This window comes from Scomber japonicus, chromosome 2 (assembly GCF_027409825.1).
Source record: "Scomber japonicus isolate fScoJap1 chromosome 2, fScoJap1.pri, whole genome shotgun sequence".
In the NCBI taxonomy this organism is placed as follows: domain Eukaryota; kingdom Metazoa; phylum Chordata; class Actinopteri; order Scombriformes; family Scombridae; genus Scomber; species Scomber japonicus.
Window position 1 is genome coordinate 29,307,880 of NC_070579.1, and position 19,958 is coordinate 29,327,837.

The 19,958-nt window shown below is 39.3% G+C and overlaps 3 protein-coding genes across 3 annotated transcripts; 2 read left to right on the plus strand and 1 right to left on the minus strand.

Annotated features, from left to right (window-relative positions):
* Positions 1-278: 278 nt before the first annotated feature.
* pi4k2a (phosphatidylinositol 4-kinase type 2 alpha) lies at positions 279-7,667 on the minus strand. The gene is made up of 9 exons (XM_053335795.1): positions 7,229-7,667; positions 5,387-5,587; positions 4,809-4,940; positions 3,037-3,194; positions 2,885-2,942; positions 2,642-2,741; positions 1,816-1,949; positions 1,670-1,729; positions 279-1,476 (listed from the first exon to the last, which is right to left on the minus strand). The coding sequence occupies exons 1-9, from the start codon at positions 7,565-7,567 to the stop codon at positions 1,315-1,317; spliced, it is 1,344 nt and encodes a 447-aa protein (XP_053191770.1). The 5' UTR covers positions 7,568-7,667; the 3' UTR covers positions 279-1,314.
* Positions 7,668-10,861: 3,194 nt separating this feature from the next.
* pgam1b (phosphoglycerate mutase 1b) lies at positions 10,862-13,935 on the plus strand. Its single transcript, XM_053330814.1, has 4 exons — positions 10,862-11,261; positions 12,263-12,537; positions 12,649-12,829; positions 13,313-13,935. The coding sequence occupies exons 1-4, from the start codon at positions 11,123-11,125 to the stop codon at positions 13,477-13,479; spliced, it is 762 nt and encodes a 253-aa protein (XP_053186789.1). The 5' UTR covers positions 10,862-11,122; the 3' UTR covers positions 13,480-13,935.
* A 1,257-nt stretch (positions 13,936-15,192) lies between these two features.
* Positions 15,193-19,893, plus strand: exosc1 (exosome component 1). Its single transcript, XM_053330969.1, has 8 exons — positions 15,193-15,220; positions 16,421-16,536; positions 16,778-16,852; positions 16,975-17,063; positions 17,155-17,188; positions 17,300-17,350; positions 17,682-17,766; positions 18,726-19,893. Exons 1-8 carry the CDS (start codon positions 15,193-15,195, stop codon positions 18,830-18,832), a joined length of 585 nt encoding a protein of 194 aa, XP_053186944.1. The 3' UTR covers positions 18,833-19,893.
* The last annotated feature ends 65 nt before the right edge of the window (positions 19,894-19,958 follow it).

Here is a 19,958-nt window from a genome sequence, read left to right on the forward strand (position 1 = left end):
CTTCAGAGTGCTTCTAGCCTTAGAAGTTTTTTTTACTTAATATTCAAATGTCCAAATAAAGATGCCATGGATCATGTTCCTTTAAAACTTGCATTAACTGATTTTGTGGCCACTTGGGTGCAGCAGAGGTTATCAGTAAATAAAACTAGTAATACCGCCTCGCAGTTGTGTGCCTCCGCCAATGAATGAAGTTGCAGTCTACATCCATCCAAACAGTTTTTTTTATATTTGTGTCACATGACTGTATATTCATCATTCACAAACACACAAACCATCTGTATTAATGGAATATGTTTTAATTATAATCTATCATTAAATATTACATACAAATTATACAGTGCATTGTCACAATACATTTCAGTTCAGTACAGCAGGAAGTTACTGTGTTGTTTACTTGCGTCCACCCTGTGAGTCAGAAACAATTAACATAAATTGTATCAATTAACATGGTCTAGACAAGCAGGAGCTTGTGGGCTAAGAAACCCACCAGCCCCCCCTTCTGCCTGCTTGCAGATGGGATAATTTTGTCTTCTTCACCATTGATTTAACTCATGAGTGAGAAGAAAAATTAGACGAGCCAGTTGCACTTAGCTAAGCAAACAATTTGTCTCTGCTCTCTGACATCACTCTGATGACTTGTTGATCCTATTCTAAACAGTTAGGAGCAACGAGTGACTGTGAAACCAGTTCACGGGGCTTGTGTGGTGAGACATACACACCACTTAGTGTCCAGTTTCTAAATCTCCCAAGACCACAATGAACACTTCTCCTTTTTTGTTAAAAAAATAAAAAGCGGATCATCACTAGTGGCACCACTGCTTTCACCTTCCCCGGGCTTTTAACAGCGTGGGAGGGAATCTGCAGGTGAATATTAAAAGGCAGAAAGGTAGTGAAAAAAATGAAAAAGAAACAAAACAAACCAACGAAAAACAACATGGAATGCAACACCTCCCATCCAAAAATCAAGCATGAGAGGCTTCTGACTGGCGTGCATGTGTGGGTGAGCATATGTGCACCCAGGAGTCCAACTGAAATCTCTCTCACTTGCAGGAAGGTACAGAATCTTCATCATTTCGGTGTAAATTCTTGACGTCCACACAAGGCACGGAGGCAAACAGGGAAGATGTGTTGTGAAATTCTTCCTCTTTTGGCCTCATCTCTCCACCCACTCACTCAGTCTTTGCAACCAAAGAATCCATAAGGAGAGGAGAGGAGGGGAGAGTGATTATTTCTGTTTCCATTCCGTCCTCTCTTCCATCCACACATGGACATGCCGGCTTCCTGCTGTTCGTCCTCCTCTTGGCTGCTCCTTTCCTACCACCAGGTGAAGAAGGGTCTTCTGCTCTGGAAACTCTGTGTGTAGGACTCACTGTTAGCTCTCTGAGGCGCTCTGGCTGTTTCCACAATTACTGGAGGCATCTGAACCAACTGGAGGGGTGTTTTGCCATCCTTCAGGGCTTGGCACAAGTTCAGGATCTTAAAAACAGAAGCGGGAAAGAGCTTGATTTGTTTGTGAAATACATTAAATTCATGCATCCACACAGAGACTTTCATATGGGTAGAAACCGTTTTACTGGTGGACACTTATTCTTTCGGGAGTATGACTTCCCCTATTTGGTTTTGGTGGATTAGTATCTCTGTAACCGTAGTAACTCAGTAGACAACTCACCTGCCCCCTCATTACAGCGACTTGTTTGTGAAACTGTCCTCTGTCGAAACCGGGGTCTTTCTGTGGGACACAAAACATGTATATTTTACATAATGTTTACAGCCTCAAAACTGAGTCATCATCAATCAATCAGAATCAAACAATACCTTAAATAATTCGTAGAGGTCCTCTTCAAGGTCTTTAATGAAATTAGGGTCAGAGAGCTTGGGTAGGACCAGCTCTCGGATTTCCTGGGAGAAAGGAACTTTGGCCTGGGAGAGCCACGCCCAATAGAACGGGTCTAGGGATTGGACAACAAAACATGTCTTATTGAATATGTACACTGGTTGTAAAGAGCTGGAAAATCAGTGAGTGATAGAATAAATGTTCGATAATGAAAAGTTGAAAGAGTTCCTCAGAACAAGAAGGATTAGAATTAGAGCTGGAACAATTACTTGATTCATCACTATTTTGATAATCAATTAATTGATTAATTTAATTTTTTATGTTTTATAAAGAAAGAAATGCCCAAATTCTATGGGCCAGTTTCTTAAATGTGAATGTTTTCTGGTTTCTTTAATCTTCTATGACTAAAGTATGAGTAACATATGAGTAAAGTAAATATCTTTGGGTTATGGACTGTTGGCTAGGACAAAATAAGATATTTTAGGTTACATCTTGGGCTTTGGGAAAAAGTGATAACACAATTCACCATTTTCTGACGGATTTTTACAGACCAAACAACTAATAGATGAATCAAGACAATAATCAACAGATTAATCAATAACGAAAATATGCATTTTTGTGGGAGGATAAAACGTTGATGATGGATATGTAGACACAGGTAAATAGAAATAGATTAAAGTATCTGAAAATAAAACTGTGACAAAAATACTGTAAACAGCTTTCTCTGCACACATGAGAGAAGCAGATTCTCTAAAAGCAAGCTTTAGCACTGTATATGGTTAAAATGAAGTCAATATAGGTGCTCACAGGCTCTCCAGGAGTCTGGGTGTTTGAGAGGGAAGGCCAGGCCATTGTCTATGGCTGCCAGCTTGATGATAGGATCCTTTACTACCACCCAGTCTGTGTCCTGCAGAGAGGAATTAAACAAACACATATTCAGCCATTGGGATCAGCACTTCAAAAGGTTCAGGCTGTGTGTATGAGTGTGAGTGTGTGGGTGTGGGTGTGAGTGTGAGTGTGAGTGTGAGTATGAGTGTGTTGCTTTCTCACCCTATTCCCAACAGTGTCCATGGGGCAATCATATTTCAGCAGCCAGTTGTCATTTCCCCTGTCTAGAATATTAAAAAAATCATTCAAATTCACATACTTAAGAACATTACCTAATGATAATGAAGCAATGATGACCCAGCCCTGCTGTATACATGCCTGTGTTCCTGATGATGTAATCGAGGACTACAAGCCGCTCGAACTGTAGCTGGAGCTGACGGTTGGTGTTTTCAGGCAGAGGCTCTGCTTCAAACCTCCGCAGCCAGAAATCTGCATCTTTGTACCCATCAACAAAGAGCTGGAAGGAACCCACCTGGTGGAGCAGCAACAGATTTTTCTCAACTGGTTCATTTTTTAACATTGTAACATCGATCACATGATTTTGAGGAACTCTTTGATCTCCTTGATACAAAACAGCCAAGTCATTTTGTGGCAAAATGGTGTCATTTCTTGTATTCCTGTGGATGAGTTGACAAACAGACATTGTGAAATCTAAAATGACATTTAACTCCAGAGACAAACATCATATGTCAAGTGTGAATGTGTAAAGAATTCACTTAAGAGAAAATAACAGCTGTGTTTTTTAAATTAATGAGATACTTCAAAATCACAAGAGAAGCTCCCATTCCTACTTCAGTGCTCAATTTCATGGAGGCAAACGTGTCCACCCCGTTTGGTTTGATCCAGTTTTGTTTCAGTTTTGGTTTGAAACATTGGGAGGTAACTCGTGTTTGTAAGTGATATAGATGGTATTGTTATCAGCACCCCAGGACAGGAAAAAATGTTTCATCAAAGGCCAAAAATAGATGGAACAAACAAACCAAACTCATAAAAGGTTATTGTAGTTTACAATTTCCACAAACAGGTAGAGGGATGACTCATCTTTAATACTGTCAGAGACCACATCTGGACCAGCTATCTTTAGTATTTATCTTATAACCTTTTGGCAAAATAAAAACAGGTCAAACATGAGAAAAAAGTACATTGCGCAATGAATGAAAGAAACCCTGTATATGTATCTTTCAAGACCTTCATCTTGTTCAGAGGCCTCCCCTAATGTAATTACACTAGTTTAGAAGCAACGAAGTACAGACAGCAGTGTTATCACAGTCAGGATTTTGAGGTCCTAATAATGCAGAAAACAGAGCAGACTTATCTTTCCATGAAAACTTCTCTTAGAATTCTGAGACAAATATCTCATTAATTCGAAATTCAGAGCAATTTTTTCTCTCAAGTGAATCCATACGTCTCCTCCAGTCAAAAATATGTTTCTGTTCTTGTTTTTTCTGTTGGATGTTTGAGCTTCAGTGATGTATGTGTAGAGTTTGACACATGAAAGCTGTTTTCACATTCATCTGCTGAAAGTAGAAAGTGCTCACTGAAAATCTGACCTCTGAGCATGATTTGTGACATCACAACTAGTTTGGAGCCAATCATTGTCCAGTAAATAACTTACACAAGTGTGATGTGGAAACTTGAAGCCTGCAGTGTACAAACACTGAGAATGAATTTTACACTGAAGTAGAAGACATCCTGTGTCCAACAGTTTAAACTTGGAAATGAATAATATTTGCATATTCATAGTTTGAGAGAACTTAAGGAGATGCCATTTTAAGGATTTATAACAAAGTAGCTCAACACTGAAAAAACATGGCAGATAAAGTTGTAAAATTCACATTTTGTGTTGTGTGAGTACAACTCATACGAATGGAAACAAATGTATTCACCTTTCTTTGGGTGGCTTAATGTTATTCTGGGTAAAGAAAGTAATTACTAAATGTGGTTAAAGTGGACAGCTCACCAAACAATCCATTGATAATATCCAACACTTCTAACAGTGAATACTTTCTTTCACTGTTTGGTCAGTATTACACAAGAATCAATCACTGACTTAAATCAATGGAGTAATAAAAATGAATCAGCTTACTTTGGGTGGCAGTCCAATCCTGTGGAAGCGCTGGCCCACTTTAGGCACCTTCTCTAGGGCTAGCCTTTTTCCTCTAGATTTAACCCTGTCTATGGCACTGTAGTTGAATGTTTCACTAGCCAGGTACACCACCTGTGGAGCGGAGAAGATTGATTAAGAGATAGAACATACTGACCCTGTATGAGCCAGCCTGCAGCCTTAGATCCAGTGGGGCCCTTCTGTCTGCTCCAAAGATGAGGCTTGAATCTAAAGGTGACCGTACTTTCACCATCAGTGCTCCTCTGCTCACAGAATCAGTGACTTCTTTTATGTCACTTCTTAAAACTAATTTCTACAGACTTGCTTTATGTGATGTTGTCTTTTAATCTTTTTGACTCTATTGCTTTTGTCTTCTTAATGTGTGCCTTGTTATTGCATTCTGTGTCATGTGCTTTTGTATTATATTGCCTTTGCTTTGTCTGTCAAAGCCCTCTGTAAACTCTGTTTCTAAAGGTGCTATATATATATAAAGTTATTGTTATTGTTATGTCTCAAATGGTTTGTTGCTTTGTGTATTGCGTATGTGTGTGCATGTGTACCTTGGTCCTGGGAACAATGTTGAGCTCCAGCTTCTGATCAACCAGGCTGGCCCCGGCCTCAGAGAGGTAACCCTGATTCAGGACCAAACAGTCACGACCAAAACAGCACGGACAACACAGTTTCTGGAGCCACTTAGTCCACTTTGGGTTCAGCTGGCCGTAGGGCTCTTCATTCTTAGGTTTGAACACTCCGATGATCTTCTGTAGGGGGAGACAGAGAAAGAAAAATGAGGATGAAAGGCAGAGACAGAACGTCAAAGCAAAACAAGATTCTGCTGTTTTTAATAATAGGTGTGATTTATATAGCGCCTTTCACAAACCCAAGGATGCTTTTTGAGGTAAATAAACATTTTAATTAAATAATATTTTTCAATCTTCTTTGCAAACTGTTCAAAATATGACTGGAATAGAATGAGCACATGGATGGAGAGTTAAGAAGAGGATTATTTGAAAATACACTTTTTTTCATGTCAGTGCAAACCTGACACTTTCAAAATCCACTCTAACTAATACAAGCTGAGGCCAATGTGCTCTCGATAATCTGAACCTGCAAGCTTTCTATAGAAACCTTTAAAGCACATAGGGAATGGGCGTTTGATAGGCAATTTTTTTTCACTTTTAAGTTGTTTATAGAAATCACATGTTGCATTACGCTGGAATGACACACACACTTACACCGATTACAACATGAAACTTGGTCATAGAAAAGAATTATATCCTCACAGAGAGCTAGCACATGACTGCTAAGCACACTGGTGACTAAGTAAAGACACTAAAGAGGTGGGGGTGGGGAGGGCAGGGTCACTGGATACAAACCTCACACATTCAGCCTAGAATACTTATTTCTGTGCTGTAACAGTGAAGAAAGAGGTACACAAAAGATCTAGAGGATCCAGCCACAAAGTCCACAGACAGGCTTCCTTGTTCAACCTTGTTTTGAAAATTGGGGTATAATGGGGAGACAGTGAGTTGCTCAATACTTTAACTGGTTGGCTCCAGTAGTGCTGATTAAATTTTACTGTTGCGAATCAGGCATGAATAGAAGAGTCAGGGCAACAAATGTAAGATAGGGGAATATAATATCTCATGTTGATCCTCTGATTTGCAGCTTTTTGCAAACGACTGCTGTGACGAATCAGCAATGTGTGCTCAGTGTCTTCAATTTGATTAGATACTCAGGACTTTGTTCTTTGCCCGGAAATGCAATACAGAGAAAGACGAAGGCATAGAGGGAGCACTACCTGAAATAACTGGGAGAGACTATGTAGGTCTGTGAGTGTGATGTTGTTGACATCATTGTGACTATGTGTCAGAAACGGAAGTTCACAGATTAAAATTATACCTGCTGCAGCAGGAGGATCTGAAATGATGAAAAAACTGCCACCATTGCCAAAGACAGTAGTATGTGATCAAATAATGCAAATAAAAGCTCAAATTTCCAACTGGCTGAAAACTACATTTTAGGTATATTTTGTTTGTCATTACTTATGAACGATTTATATTATGTTGTTGTTGTAAGTCGCATATGCATGTTTTCATAAACTCTCAGACAATGAAACAACTATTTTCCACCTGGGTGAACTATGCTATTGTATTCTATCCAACTCTAAAAATGTCTTTATTACTTTATTATCGTTGTTAGTAACGCAGGGTAAACGCGGGATCATGTTGTGTTGGTGTGTCTTAAAGCCTATTTGCAAAGTCATCACGGGCTAGTTACAAAGAGGCCTCTCCTAGAAGCGAGTGGCACTTTTATCATAAACAGTCTTCACTGCATCTAACATCTCACACATTCACATTTCATGGATCACCCAAAGGGCCCGATAGGACAGCTGTTCTTACCCCCTGTGAGTCTTTGACAAAATAGCTCCCACTGGATCCCTGGTAGATCCTCTCCGGGTAGATCCCCTCCTCGATGGCTCGCTCGGCCTTTCGGATGATCTCTCTGAACTCGGGATCCTCCGGGAACTCGTTCCTGTGAGGCTCCCGTGGTGAGTTTCCACGATCCCGGTCCAGCAGCGGCTGTCTCTCCCGGCTGCGCCCCGGGCTGCCAGCCGGGATGCGCACCACAGAGCCCGGCGTGCTTCCAAACGCGCCCCGCGGGCTGGTGGGCTCTGTGGGACAGTAGCCGAAATCACCCGAGTCCCGGAGCGGAGAGACAAGCGGACTCGTCTCGTCCATTTTCGTGTCGTGGAGGTGGTGAAGAAGTTATTTTAAAGTCCTGGAGAAAGAGAAGACACAGAGGAGAGTGAGAAAGTGGGACGGTTGTTTTGCTGGCTAGTTGTGACGCTGGCTAACAAGGAAACAAACAGAGAAAAAAAAAGAAAAATCAGATGACTCTCAGCTTCCGGGAAGAGGCGGGGCTTGTTGTGTATTTTGATCTTTAACCAATCAGCGTTCAAATAATCCTGTCAACAACCCAATCTCTAACGTTGATTGGAGAGAATTGTTCCGCCCACGGAAGACATGTGAGAGTGCAAATCAATTAACTTCAAATTTGAAAAAAACCCTTTGATTAACATGGCTGTTATTATGGGACTGAGGAAAAATCACATTACTTGCCAGTGTCAGATTAGTAAATCGTGGAAAATCATTTTTCTCTAACATCATTTAGATTCAAAGAACCAATAAGCATAGTTTGATAAAAACATTCTTGAAAGGGTATTTCCTTTGTTAATTCCTATTTTAAATTGAAAGTTGTTTGCCATCATTTTATTTATTTCAGTTTATCAATTCAGTTTCACTTTAGTCTTATGTCCCATGACAGTTTAATTAGTAAGGATTTAACTTCAGTTAGTGATATCCTCAACATAGTCCTGCCAATGAGCAATGACACTGAGTCTGTAAAAAATAACACACACACACACACACATTCAATTTTAGCCTTTTTAAGTGGATAACAAACGCATTTTGTCTGTAACCCTAAAGTGTTTTTAATCTAGTTTGTTCAGTATGAGTTGCATGAGACCTCAGACAAAAGTTTGTCTTCTTTTAAGACATGAGGGCAGAGCATTGTGTCATTGATTCATCAATCTTGCAGAGAAATTACCTTACAATGTATTTATAATGAAATTGTAGGGTAAAACGTTGTGTATGTTATTCAGCCTGCTCATGTGCTTTTGTCACTCTTGTCCAATGACAATTAATGGAGATATCAGCACATAGAATTATGAATGCTACACAAATTTAATTAACAAAAGCCTTGTGAGCCTATGTGTCCCATAATGGACTGTGCACCCCTGACTCCCTCCACTTGTGTTGCCCCCAAAATGCTGAATTGCCGACTTTCCAACATGAAGGTCAAAGGTCAGGGGTAACACCAGCTGTCATCTGGTGTCTCAGTCAAGAATACTGGGTCACTCCTGAATGCTTTATCCACACACAATGCTGCATTTTGAAATCTCAATGATCCTATCAGTCATTGCTTCTTTCAAGGCTTTTGGGTCCATATCTTATTATTATTATATCGTTTATTTGCCGAGGACAATGCATATTAATGGACAATTGGTGCAATGACATCTTATAAATATACTGGGTTTAGCTCAAGGCTAATTTCCACCCGTAGTCCTCACATTAAAAGACAGACAGACATACCATAAAAACAAACAACAACTTAAAATATAAAAGAAGGCACAATGTTAGCAGTAATTATACAATAAGTTACAGTAAAGGATAAGATACAGACAACAAATAACAATACCACGCAGCTAGCGATAACCCTGCATGGTATTGTCACCTGCATAAATATAAAAGAAGGCACAATGATCAGCAGCAATTATACCATAGGATACAGTAAAGGATAGGATACAGTGAGAAATAAGGACTACAGTAATACTGTATTAAAGTGCTAGTCAGTATGTTATTCATGGGTGCAAATTTGGTGGGATCGTAGAAAGGTCTCAACTTCTTGAGGGCAGGTCAAGTCACATCTTCATATTCAAACTGCAAGTTCAAATCTTTGATCGCTGATCATTGAAATGACACTGCATTTGAGTATTTTAAGGATGTGCTAACAGTGTATTTTGCATATTTTGCACAGTGTTGTAAATGTTTAGTTTGAACAATTAAACATTGAAATGTGCCGCCATATAATGCCTCCCTGGTGTTGTTTAATCAGGTCAAGACTTTTTTTGCTTTTTAGTTTTACATCAAGTAAGTCAAGTCTCCAGGGATTAAAGTGCAAGTCAAACATTCAACTCACACACGTCTCAAGTCAAATGTTTGTGAATTAGTCTCTGGTGTCTGTGCATGAACGCAGCACAGCTATTCTACTATACATCACCACTGGACATGATTCTGTCCATATTTGGGTGGTGAGGATGAAAATGAGCAGAATGGACTGCTGGCAGTATTGGGAAGTTACATGCAATGGTGTTACGTCATTTAATTACAAAATAAATGTAACTGTAATCCATTACAGTTACTGCGAAAAAATGTGTAGTTAAATTACAGTTAACTACTTATGAAAATGTTGATGATTACAAAGGGGGTTACATCTGAATTATCTTTAAAAAGCTCAGGATATATGTTGAATAAAATTCATTATTTTGCTTTGCATGTATTTTGCTATTTCCAATATAGGCCATTTAGTAAAAACGTTTGATGCTATTCTGATGCTTTTCATTGGTTCTCTGTTTGAATTTGCAGTGCCCCAAGTCTGCCAATTGAATCAATCCACATTGCCAGTCAAAGCTAAACAACCTGTCTGAGAACATGTTACTGAATATAGTGCTGTAATACTTTTTATATTATATAAATAAATCATGAGGTGGACCTTATTTGAAACACACATGGGCTTAAATGATGTCACAATACCAATTAAGCCCATGTCAGACTTCATAAAATATCTTTATTTTATATTCCAAAATCTTGAACTAATTATTGAACTAATTAATACATATTCAAATTAGAGCTAAATCTTGCTTTATAAGAAATTATCGCCCTTATAAATCATGTCAGTATGCATGAAAAACAGCTTAATTTAGATTTTGGTAGTCTTAATGGGTACCCCAACAGCTGAAAATATTTGTTAGAAAATTAGAAAAGTAATCAAAAAGTAATAAAATGTAATAAGTTGCATTACTTTGACTAAGTAATTAAAATAGTTATATTACTTACATTTTAAATATGGTAACTAGTAATCTTTAACCTACATTTCCAAATTAACCTTCCCAATTCTGACAGCTGGTGGTGTACTGGCGCAACCTCAGATAATAGGCCAGTAAGGTTTACTGTTGTTTGAATAATGTAAAATGGCACACATGTAGTATACGATGACTGGTATGTGAAGATATGTATGGGAGTATTTTTTCCACTGACTATGGTTATCACGCTTGATGTTAGTCTGTTTAGTCATTTTTTTCCCATATGATGCACAAACGCCAGCCTGCAGGATGCGTTTGTGGGTGTGTGGACGTGCTGCTGTGCGCATCCTCCTGCCTCCCTCCTCCTCCGGTGCTCACAGCTCGCCCTCTGATTGGTTGGAAACCAGCAGGAAGAGAAGAAAAGAGCTTGCCTAGTGAGATCTGTCAAGTTCAGACAAGTCAAGTCGGTAAACGTGCAGCCGCAACGCACCATCCCTCCTATCCACCAAACATACTGCGCCCGGTGCTGTGTACCTGTCTGTGGGGCTGCGGCCGAGTCAGGACAAATCTGCGAGCGAGTCTGACTCGTGTGAAGAAGAGTCACATACCCCAAAGTTTCCGGAAATACAGAGTAGAGGGCATCGGTGTGAGGATGGCTGCGTACAAACTGGTCCTGATCCGCCATGGAGAGAGTCGCTGGAACCAGGAGAATCGCTTTTGCGGATGGTTCGACGCGGATCTGAGTGAGACCGGGGAGCAGGAGGCGAAGAGAGGAGGACAGGCTTTGAAAGGTATCAGATAATGTCACAGGGCCTAATCGGGCTTTCTCTCTGTCGTTGGATTAAGGCAATGCTTATGCAACTCGGCCGGATGAGGAAACAGGTAGTCGGCCCACTGCGACACAATGAGGGCCAGCAGTAGAGGAGTGAAAGAAGGGATGGAAGTGATAGAAACAGTGTTTATCAGACTAGGGTGATAATATGTATTAATCAGGCAATACTTGAAGAACGTGGCTTACATTTTGCACATGGTTTCAGTCAGACATGTTTTTCAGTCTGACTCAGATCACAGACTCACTGCTGGATGGCTCCACACACCAGTGCAGCCAGACAATCTGGTGCTGTTGTACCATCCCTATTTGATGTGTTCTTACCTTTTTGATAAATAATATTAGCTATATGTATTGTGAAGTGAATTTGTCATGATGTAATGAAAGAGATGCATGCTTTTTGAATGTGATTGCTATGACAAATCAATGTAAATGTATATATGTACCCTTTAATACAACCGAAAACATATATAATCAAAAGGAGGATCACAATATCTATATATCATTTTATTTCACATGTTCCCTTTCCATTATTCTCTATATACTTTTTAACTTTTACTCAAACACTTTCTGTCACATTTTTTATTAGCAGACTCATAATTTTTAGTTTATTTTTCTATTTAAGAAAGCAAAATATGACTGAAAAAGATGCCCAAATGATCTGTATGGGTTACTGGTGTTTTGGATTTCTTTTTCCTATTTGTGTTGGATTATTTGATTTTACTGGCACACACCCTCCTGTTGGCCCAAAAAAAAAATCTGCAGGCATTCTGCAGAGCCGACAGTCTACCACTGTCCTGTGGCTAGAACTGCCACTGACTAAGCAAAACCACTTGTAAATGTTAGCAGAGGAGCAACAAACAATGCAGATCGTTTTCTTTGGGTCTCTTACTAAAAGATAAACTTGTATGCACATATTAGTGAGTGACATCTATTTCATGTCCTGTCTGTAATTCACCTCAGATGCTGGCTATGAATTCGATATTTGCTACACCTCTGTGCTAAAGAGGGCCATCCGCACCCTGTGGTTTGTTCTGGATGGCATCGACCAGATGTGGCTGCCCGTTCACAGGACCTGGCGCCTCAATGAGCGCCACTACGGCGGCCTGACCGGGCTGAACAAGGCTGAAACAGCAGCTAAACACGGAGAGGCCCAGGTCAAGATCTGGAGACGCTCTTTTGACACCCCACCCCCACCCATGGAGGCGGAGCATGACTTCTATCAGAGCATAAGCAAGGTGACACCAAAGTCTGTTTGCCAGTGACATACTGAGACATCTTAATTACATCAGTGTAATCTAAAATGACTCTATAGTAGTTTACAACATCAACTTTCTCATTTGTGGTAGGATCGGCGTTATGCTGACCTGTCAGACGATCAGCTTCCAACCTGTGAGAGCCTGAAGGACACCATTGCTAGAGCGCTGCCCTTCTGGAATGATGAGATTGTTCCACAGATCAAAGACGGAAAGAGGGTGCTGATTGCTGCCCATGGCAACAGTCTCCGTGGCATTGTCAAGCATCTTGAGGGTAAGAGGCACAGACTGGTGCCAGGAGTATTTTATGTTACTCAACAGTGAATGAGTGAATAATTTCATCTGTTTTAAAAAAAATTCAATCGAAGCTTCAACTGGGGCAAAGTGAATCATTCCAAAACAATGTACGACGAATAAGTTTAAAAGTGGGCCAGGTGGTTGGATTTCATCCCATTGTGGGAATAATAAATATCTTATCTTATCTTATAAATTGAAAGTATTATACCAAGATAAAATGCTTATCTTTGTTATTGACTAACTCAGGGCAAAGATGAGATCCCACTGCTGAGCATGAAGCCCTCTGAGAAATCTTAACTGGGTGACCATAAAATCTTTGCCACCATATCCAGCTAGCAGCAACTGTTGCTGAGTGACTTCTTGGAGTGAAGCTTGCCTTAGTCTGCATCAGTTGACGAGATACATTTAAGGCACCCATGCAAATAAGTATAAGCCCTGAATGTCTGTCATTGTTTCCCAGGTATGTCAGAGGAGGCCATCATGGAGTTGAACCTGCCCACAGGCATCCCCATTGTGTACGAGCTGGACAAAAACCTGAAGCCCTTAGGACCCATGCAGTTTCTGGGAGACGAGGAGACCGTAAAGAAGGCTATGGCAGCTGTGGCTGCTCAGGGCAAGGCCAAGTAATAGACTCCTCTAGAGTAGAGATCAAACATGCTGTTCAGTTATCAAGGTCATTCATTTTCAGTCTCTTCACAGTCTTGCACACACTCACACACACAATGTGCACTTTATTTTAATATGATGCAGCTGTAACACAAAAATACAATCTAGTGTTTGATTTGATTGCTCTATACTTTGATATACCAATGTATTAAAACATAGATTTAATTAGACAATGGTTATCAACTGTAATATGATTTATGCACTTACCAAAATGCAAATTAGGGACCAGTGAATAGGAGCAAACCTACACTAACCTTGCCAGTGTCGCCCCAAGTATTCCAGTTTACAATCTGTGTAGTTGAAGTTGAATGGGAATAGTATAACCTAAGAAACACTGGGCAATTTGATATGCACTGCACTACTGATTTTTGTTTGCTGTGGCATTGTGAGAAAAAGAATAAATGTTGTGAGCCCTTATATGATGAAATCTCTGATCAGTGTCTGATATTTTTTGTTACTGCTCATGTACTGTTACAATTTTTCCTGTTTGGAACTTTGTGCATATATAAGCACTCACACATACAAATAAAACAGAAACAAAAATGAAATGTCTGAATTACATTCACAGTTATATAATGAAGCAGAAATATGCAAGTTGTTACATGAGACTAAATCTGCTTGTCCATTACTACCCATGATTGTTCTGCCGGTAAACTTAAGCATCTCTGAGTGGATGTTTTCAGATCAAATTTTGGATTTAAAATAATATATATTAGCACACCATTACATTTCTAAATGATCTGTTTGTGTTTCAAATTAAGATTCAACACAGGAATTAAATGTCACAGAATGCTAATAAAACATTTCAATAGATGATCAAAATGAAAAAGCATTAACCCTTAAACAGGCAGGAATGGAAAAAGATGTAAAAAACATAATTTTATGTTACTAGTTATGTCATTTGCACCTAAAGTAAAACATTTCCACTCATATTTTTTAATATATTTTGGATTTTATGAGTTGTGTCACCACCAGGATGTGTTGCCCTTATTAAGGTATACAATGGTGATAATGGTAAAAACATTTAAATGTGTTATTTAACATAGAAAAGTGACACATTCTGGTCATTAATACTAGTTTCTAAACTGTTTTTTATAATTTTATAACAACCACAGGCTTCAATTCTACCTTAACCATCCTAACAGGATGTTAAATAGTCTGTATCTCCTGGTGCACGCTGCCTGTTTAAGGGTTAACTGGCAAATAATCAATATTTAGTCAGCAAAATTGTTTAAAACTTGCATCATCAGTGTTTTCTAGAATGATTTATAATAATAATCTTTATTTACAGAGCACTTCTTAAAATCCATGTTACAGAGGCAGCAAAATAAAACAAATCATAAAATCATTACATTAAAAAAACATTTTAATCTAACATAAAAGGAGAACATTGAAACTAAATAAAAGACAAGAGACACATGTGCTGTCAATTTAATATAAGTAATTATCAATAATAAGAAATTACTAATTGTTCATAGATAACCTGCCACATGTGTCAAAACGTGTTGCGTTGCTATGAAGCAGAACCATGTGGTCCCATGTGCCTCAACAAACATGGCGGACCGAGCTGTCCTCCTTCCTTTTCCTTCCCCCTCGACGTGAAACTGACCAATGAGAATCAACGCGAGCCCTTCGTCATAGCCAATCAACGAGCGTTCTACTCTTCTCGAAAACATGTCGCCCATGAAGCTGTGTGTTCCAGGTGAGTCCCGTAAATTTGTCTATAATTTCACTCATAATGTAGCATCTTTAAACTTCACATCGTTCAGAAGTTTTTTGCGGATGTTACACTTTGTAGACGTCGCTGTTTCGAGAGAAAAAGTCGTCAAACTACAGTTAAACAGTGTGAAATCCTGTCAGTTATCTCTAGCTCCTTAGCTAACGTTGCTTTTTAAACTTGTGGCTGCCAAAAGTTACTCGTGTCGGGTGAATGTGAGGTGGGAGTATGTTTTTGGGGTCGTGTGTCCCCCCCAATTTTTATGTGAAAACGAGTGTGTGGACTGTGCAGGGCTGAGAGTTGTTGACATTCACTTTCCACGGTAGGTATTGCTTAGCAGCCCTGCCCATCGCCTTAGGCAGGACTGCTACATTCCTTCTCGCACTTGTTGTGACTCACCCGTTGCTTGTATTGTGCAGGTGGCATTAGGCAAATGTCAAAATGTTTTACACTGAAAACTTGTTAGATGTGTGATTGTAGTGATTTAATGACATGGTAGTAGTAATCTGGGTTAATGTCAGCTCTCTAGATACCATGCAGGACTGTATTTCATGTCGTGTTAATGCCAAGTTTTAAGGGCTTAAAGCGTCTTTAAATACGTTACTCTAGAGCAGAGGTCTCCAAAGTCTGGGATTGTGGTTCTCCCCTCAGACAAAGTTTAGAAAAAGGTTATTCTATGTGATCTAATTTTTATAATAAATGTAATATTTTTTCTCTTCCTTTCACTCAACCTCCCCTGAAACTGGCTGCACCCTCCTTTTTTATTCTAGAGCAATAATTATCCATAAGGGGGCAAGAATGAGTTGTAATATTAGCTAAATCATAGCTGTTTACAGTTCTTGGTTAAAAACCCTGGAACACTTTACAGACTTTATACCTGAAAATTATTTTGCCAAGATGGTAATCTACCCAGATCTTAACTTATCCTGTGTCACGATCAATCAAATAAGCAGATAACGGTCTGAATGACAAGCCAAGCTCATTAAATATATGGCGATTGCTTTGTTTTGTTTTGTTTTTCTCCGGTAGTTAATGTTTCATCAGACAGTAGTGAATTGGTTTATTATAAAGTGAGCAGAAGTGGTCCAGCTCTACCCTTTCTGACAGCACATACAACTTTTCACCCTCCTCCTCCTCAAATGTTACTTTCACTGACATTTCCACTGTTTTTCTCTTCTCGCTCAGGTGACAAACTATGCAGTGTAGAAGACTGTATACCCGGCACAGGAGTGTACCTGCGGCACGGCTACATATACTCCTCACTAGCAGGCTACGTGCTGAGGAAAAACGAGGGAGAGGAGGTGAGGAATGTGTTAGGAGTGGGTGGGTGAGAGGTAGGGTAACACTGCAAAAGCATTCAGGCTTGAATGAGTGCCAAATGGTATTTGCGCAACATTTGTGAATATGAATGGGGATAGGTTTGTTCAGTGCGTCTGAGATATGCACCATATTTTGCGTGACAGGCTTCAGGCTGTCCTTATGTAACAGGTTTGGTTTGAGCTTTGTGTGCAAATAATTTGTGTGTTTTTTGTCTTTTTTTAGTTACCAGTAATCTCAGTGGTGAGGGAAACAGAAGCACAACTACTACCAGATGTTGGAGCAATAGTCACCTGTAAGGTATGAAATCTGACACATTTTTTCTACAGTTGGGTGATCTGTTGAACTGATGTCACACTACACAGTTTAGATATGTATCTGTTGGTCAAAGAGGTGCTCTACCTTGTTATGTGTTTGGACAGGTGACCAGCATCAACCCAAGGTTCGCCAAGGTCCACATCCTTTATGTAGGCTCCACGCCGCTCAAGGACCGCTTCAGAGGCACCATCAGGTAACACCAAAAACTACCTCCACAGTTATATTATCAGCGATATTATTCAGTGTCTTTGCTGAAACTGAGCTCTCTCTCTCTGGCTCTGCAGAAAAGAAGATGTACGAGCGACAGAGAAAGACAAGGTGTGCTCCCATTCTCATATTCACTCACATTATCATCCTTTCTCTCTGCAGCTCTTAATGGCTGAAAGTGAGATGACATGCTTAACGTAAAACTTGTTTTTCTTATTGCAGGTGGAGACCTACAAAAGTTTCAGACCAGGTGACATCGTCCTAGCAAAAGTGGTATCCTTTTCCTGCCGCAGGGCCAAACAAATACCTTTTTTGAAACCACATACCATACTCACAAACATTCACACCTCTTTCATTCTTAAACTTGAGTAAAATCACCTCCAAAGAAGTTGTTTGTTGTTATGTGTTGCTATCCTTGCTTTAGGTGTGAAGATTATAATGATACATTTTGTACATCTTTGTGTGTGCCTGCCCTTTGTATATTTAGGTAAATGGATTTAAAAAGCAATGCGACTTCTAGAATGAATATCTTGGTAATGTCTGATTGTCATTGACATGGATGTAGTTTACTTTTGCGTCGCTAACCCTTGACCTAAGATGTCAGATCTCTCTCGGTGATGTGCAGTCGAACTACCTGTTGACTACAGCAGAGAATGAACTGGGGGTGGTGGTGGCACACAGTGAAGCAGGTAACTGGCAGAGCTCAGTCAAACAACACACATTTACAACAACATTTACATCTGTTAGATCAAAACTTTTATCTATCAAATAGGATCCCTGCACAAATGAACACCTGTTTCAGCACAAAGTGGTGCATGTGTAGCTGTTTAGACAACACACATACTTAGACTAAAAGCAATATTTATGAAGCTGCAGCATTATATAGTACTATTTTTTTCTAGTAAATATCAGATCTTATACAGTATCTCACAAAAGTGAGTACACCCCTCACTTTTTTGCAAATATTTTATTATATCTTTTCATGGGTCAACACTATAGAAATAAAACTTTGATATAAGTGTACAGCTTGTATAGCTTATAGATTTACTGTTAAAGTGTATCAAAGTTTCATTTCTATAGTGTTGTCCCATGAAAAGATATAATAAAATATTTGCAAAAAAGTGAGGGGTGTACTCACTTTTGTGAGATACTGTAATCTGAGTTACAAGCACTCACATTTGTTCCTATTCTGATGTGAGCATCTAGATTAATCTAATCTTAAAGATGACCTGTTGAGTTTTCTGATGAAACATTTCTGTTTAGATGTAGTGTTTCTCACCCAAATACATTGCCTGTATCCTTGAGGCCTAACTAACATATATTTTTTCCCTCCTTTTGAAAAAGACAATTTTCTTAAATATTTCAAACCTGCAGTGTTTACATCAATGCTTTATTTTCTGTCTTTACTGGTGAATTCCATTGCTGTGTTTCTGTGCCACCTGTAAAAACATTGCTACAGTGCTACTAGTGGTTTCTGTGAATTTGATTAAAAGGATTCAGGAAGGAAGAAAGGACCAAATTAAAACCTCCATAATACCACATATACCTGATTTTTGCATGCAATGTTACATACTTGTGTACTCCCAATATATCTTAAGCTTATTACAGTACCTGTTTTTCTACATCTCATCTCTATCACATCTCACAGGTGCCCAGATGATCCCCATCAGCTGGTGTGAGATGCAGTGTCCTCGAACACATTCCAAAGAGTTCCGCAAAGTGGCACGAGTGCAGCCGGAGTATCTACAGGCATGAGAGGCCTGAAAAGTCTTCTTCCCACAAGGAACACACAGCTTCCCCTCCCTCCTTCACTATTGTCACAGAGCCTCCCGACTCTGTTTCAGATGTTTTATGAGAGACTGGACGACATGCGTATCGTCGGCTGCTTCCTGGTTTCATGACTTTCTTAAGTGTTTAAGTAACTTTCCATCTGCACATTTGTCACCATTTGATTGTGCCACCTTGAAAACACTAATGCAGCATCAGACCAAACTGCAAAATTGTCAGGACGTTATAAACAATGTAGCATTAGTGGAAATTTGAAAGCATTTGCCAGTGATGCAGGGCTTTTTAAGTTTTCATTAAACTGCCTTATGACAACCTGATTTAGAACTGTAGACAAAAGAAATGACTCAGTTTACTCAGGACGTTATATTACGCTGATAGTCTCCAGCTTTCTAAGCTGAGAAGCTAAAAGCATCTGGATTTTGTACCTAGTAAAGAAAGGTCTTTCCCAGATGCTAAGTTGCTAATAAGAATTATGGAATTATCATCAGGTCACTCAGATGATTTTAGCATTTGGTCAAGAGTTGTATCTTGTGTAAGGAGCAAATGAACGCTCTGTATTTTGTAACCAGAGAAATCATTGCAAATGGCAGTGACTTTGTTTCAAAATAAGGAGGATTTGACCAAAAATGATGCATAGTGTGCATTGCACTTTGAATTGCATGATGTCATGTAGGTGGCCGACCATTTTTTTTATTCTTTGTCCATAAAAGTGACAGAGACATTTTTTATCTACCTTTCCAACTTTTCCAGTTTCAAGAAAACTGGATGGACGAATGTTGTCCACAGACTAGGTTTAAAGGAAAGTGAATGTTCAGTTAGAATTACAACACAACTACTGAGGACAGAATGAAAAACGTGATAGCCATATATTTCTTAGTTTTCCAGCACATTATCAAGGTGAAACGCTTGTGAACCAGCAAAGCAGAAATGTTGTAATGTTTTTCTTGAAGTAAAGCGTAATTGGACTTTCCTTATTCTTTCCTTCTTTACAGCAGATGTCATGTGCAAGAATGAAATAAAAGGACTATCAAAACCAACGTTTCCTCTTTTTATCTAGACTGATGCAAGTGATGAAACTTCAGTTGAGAAATGG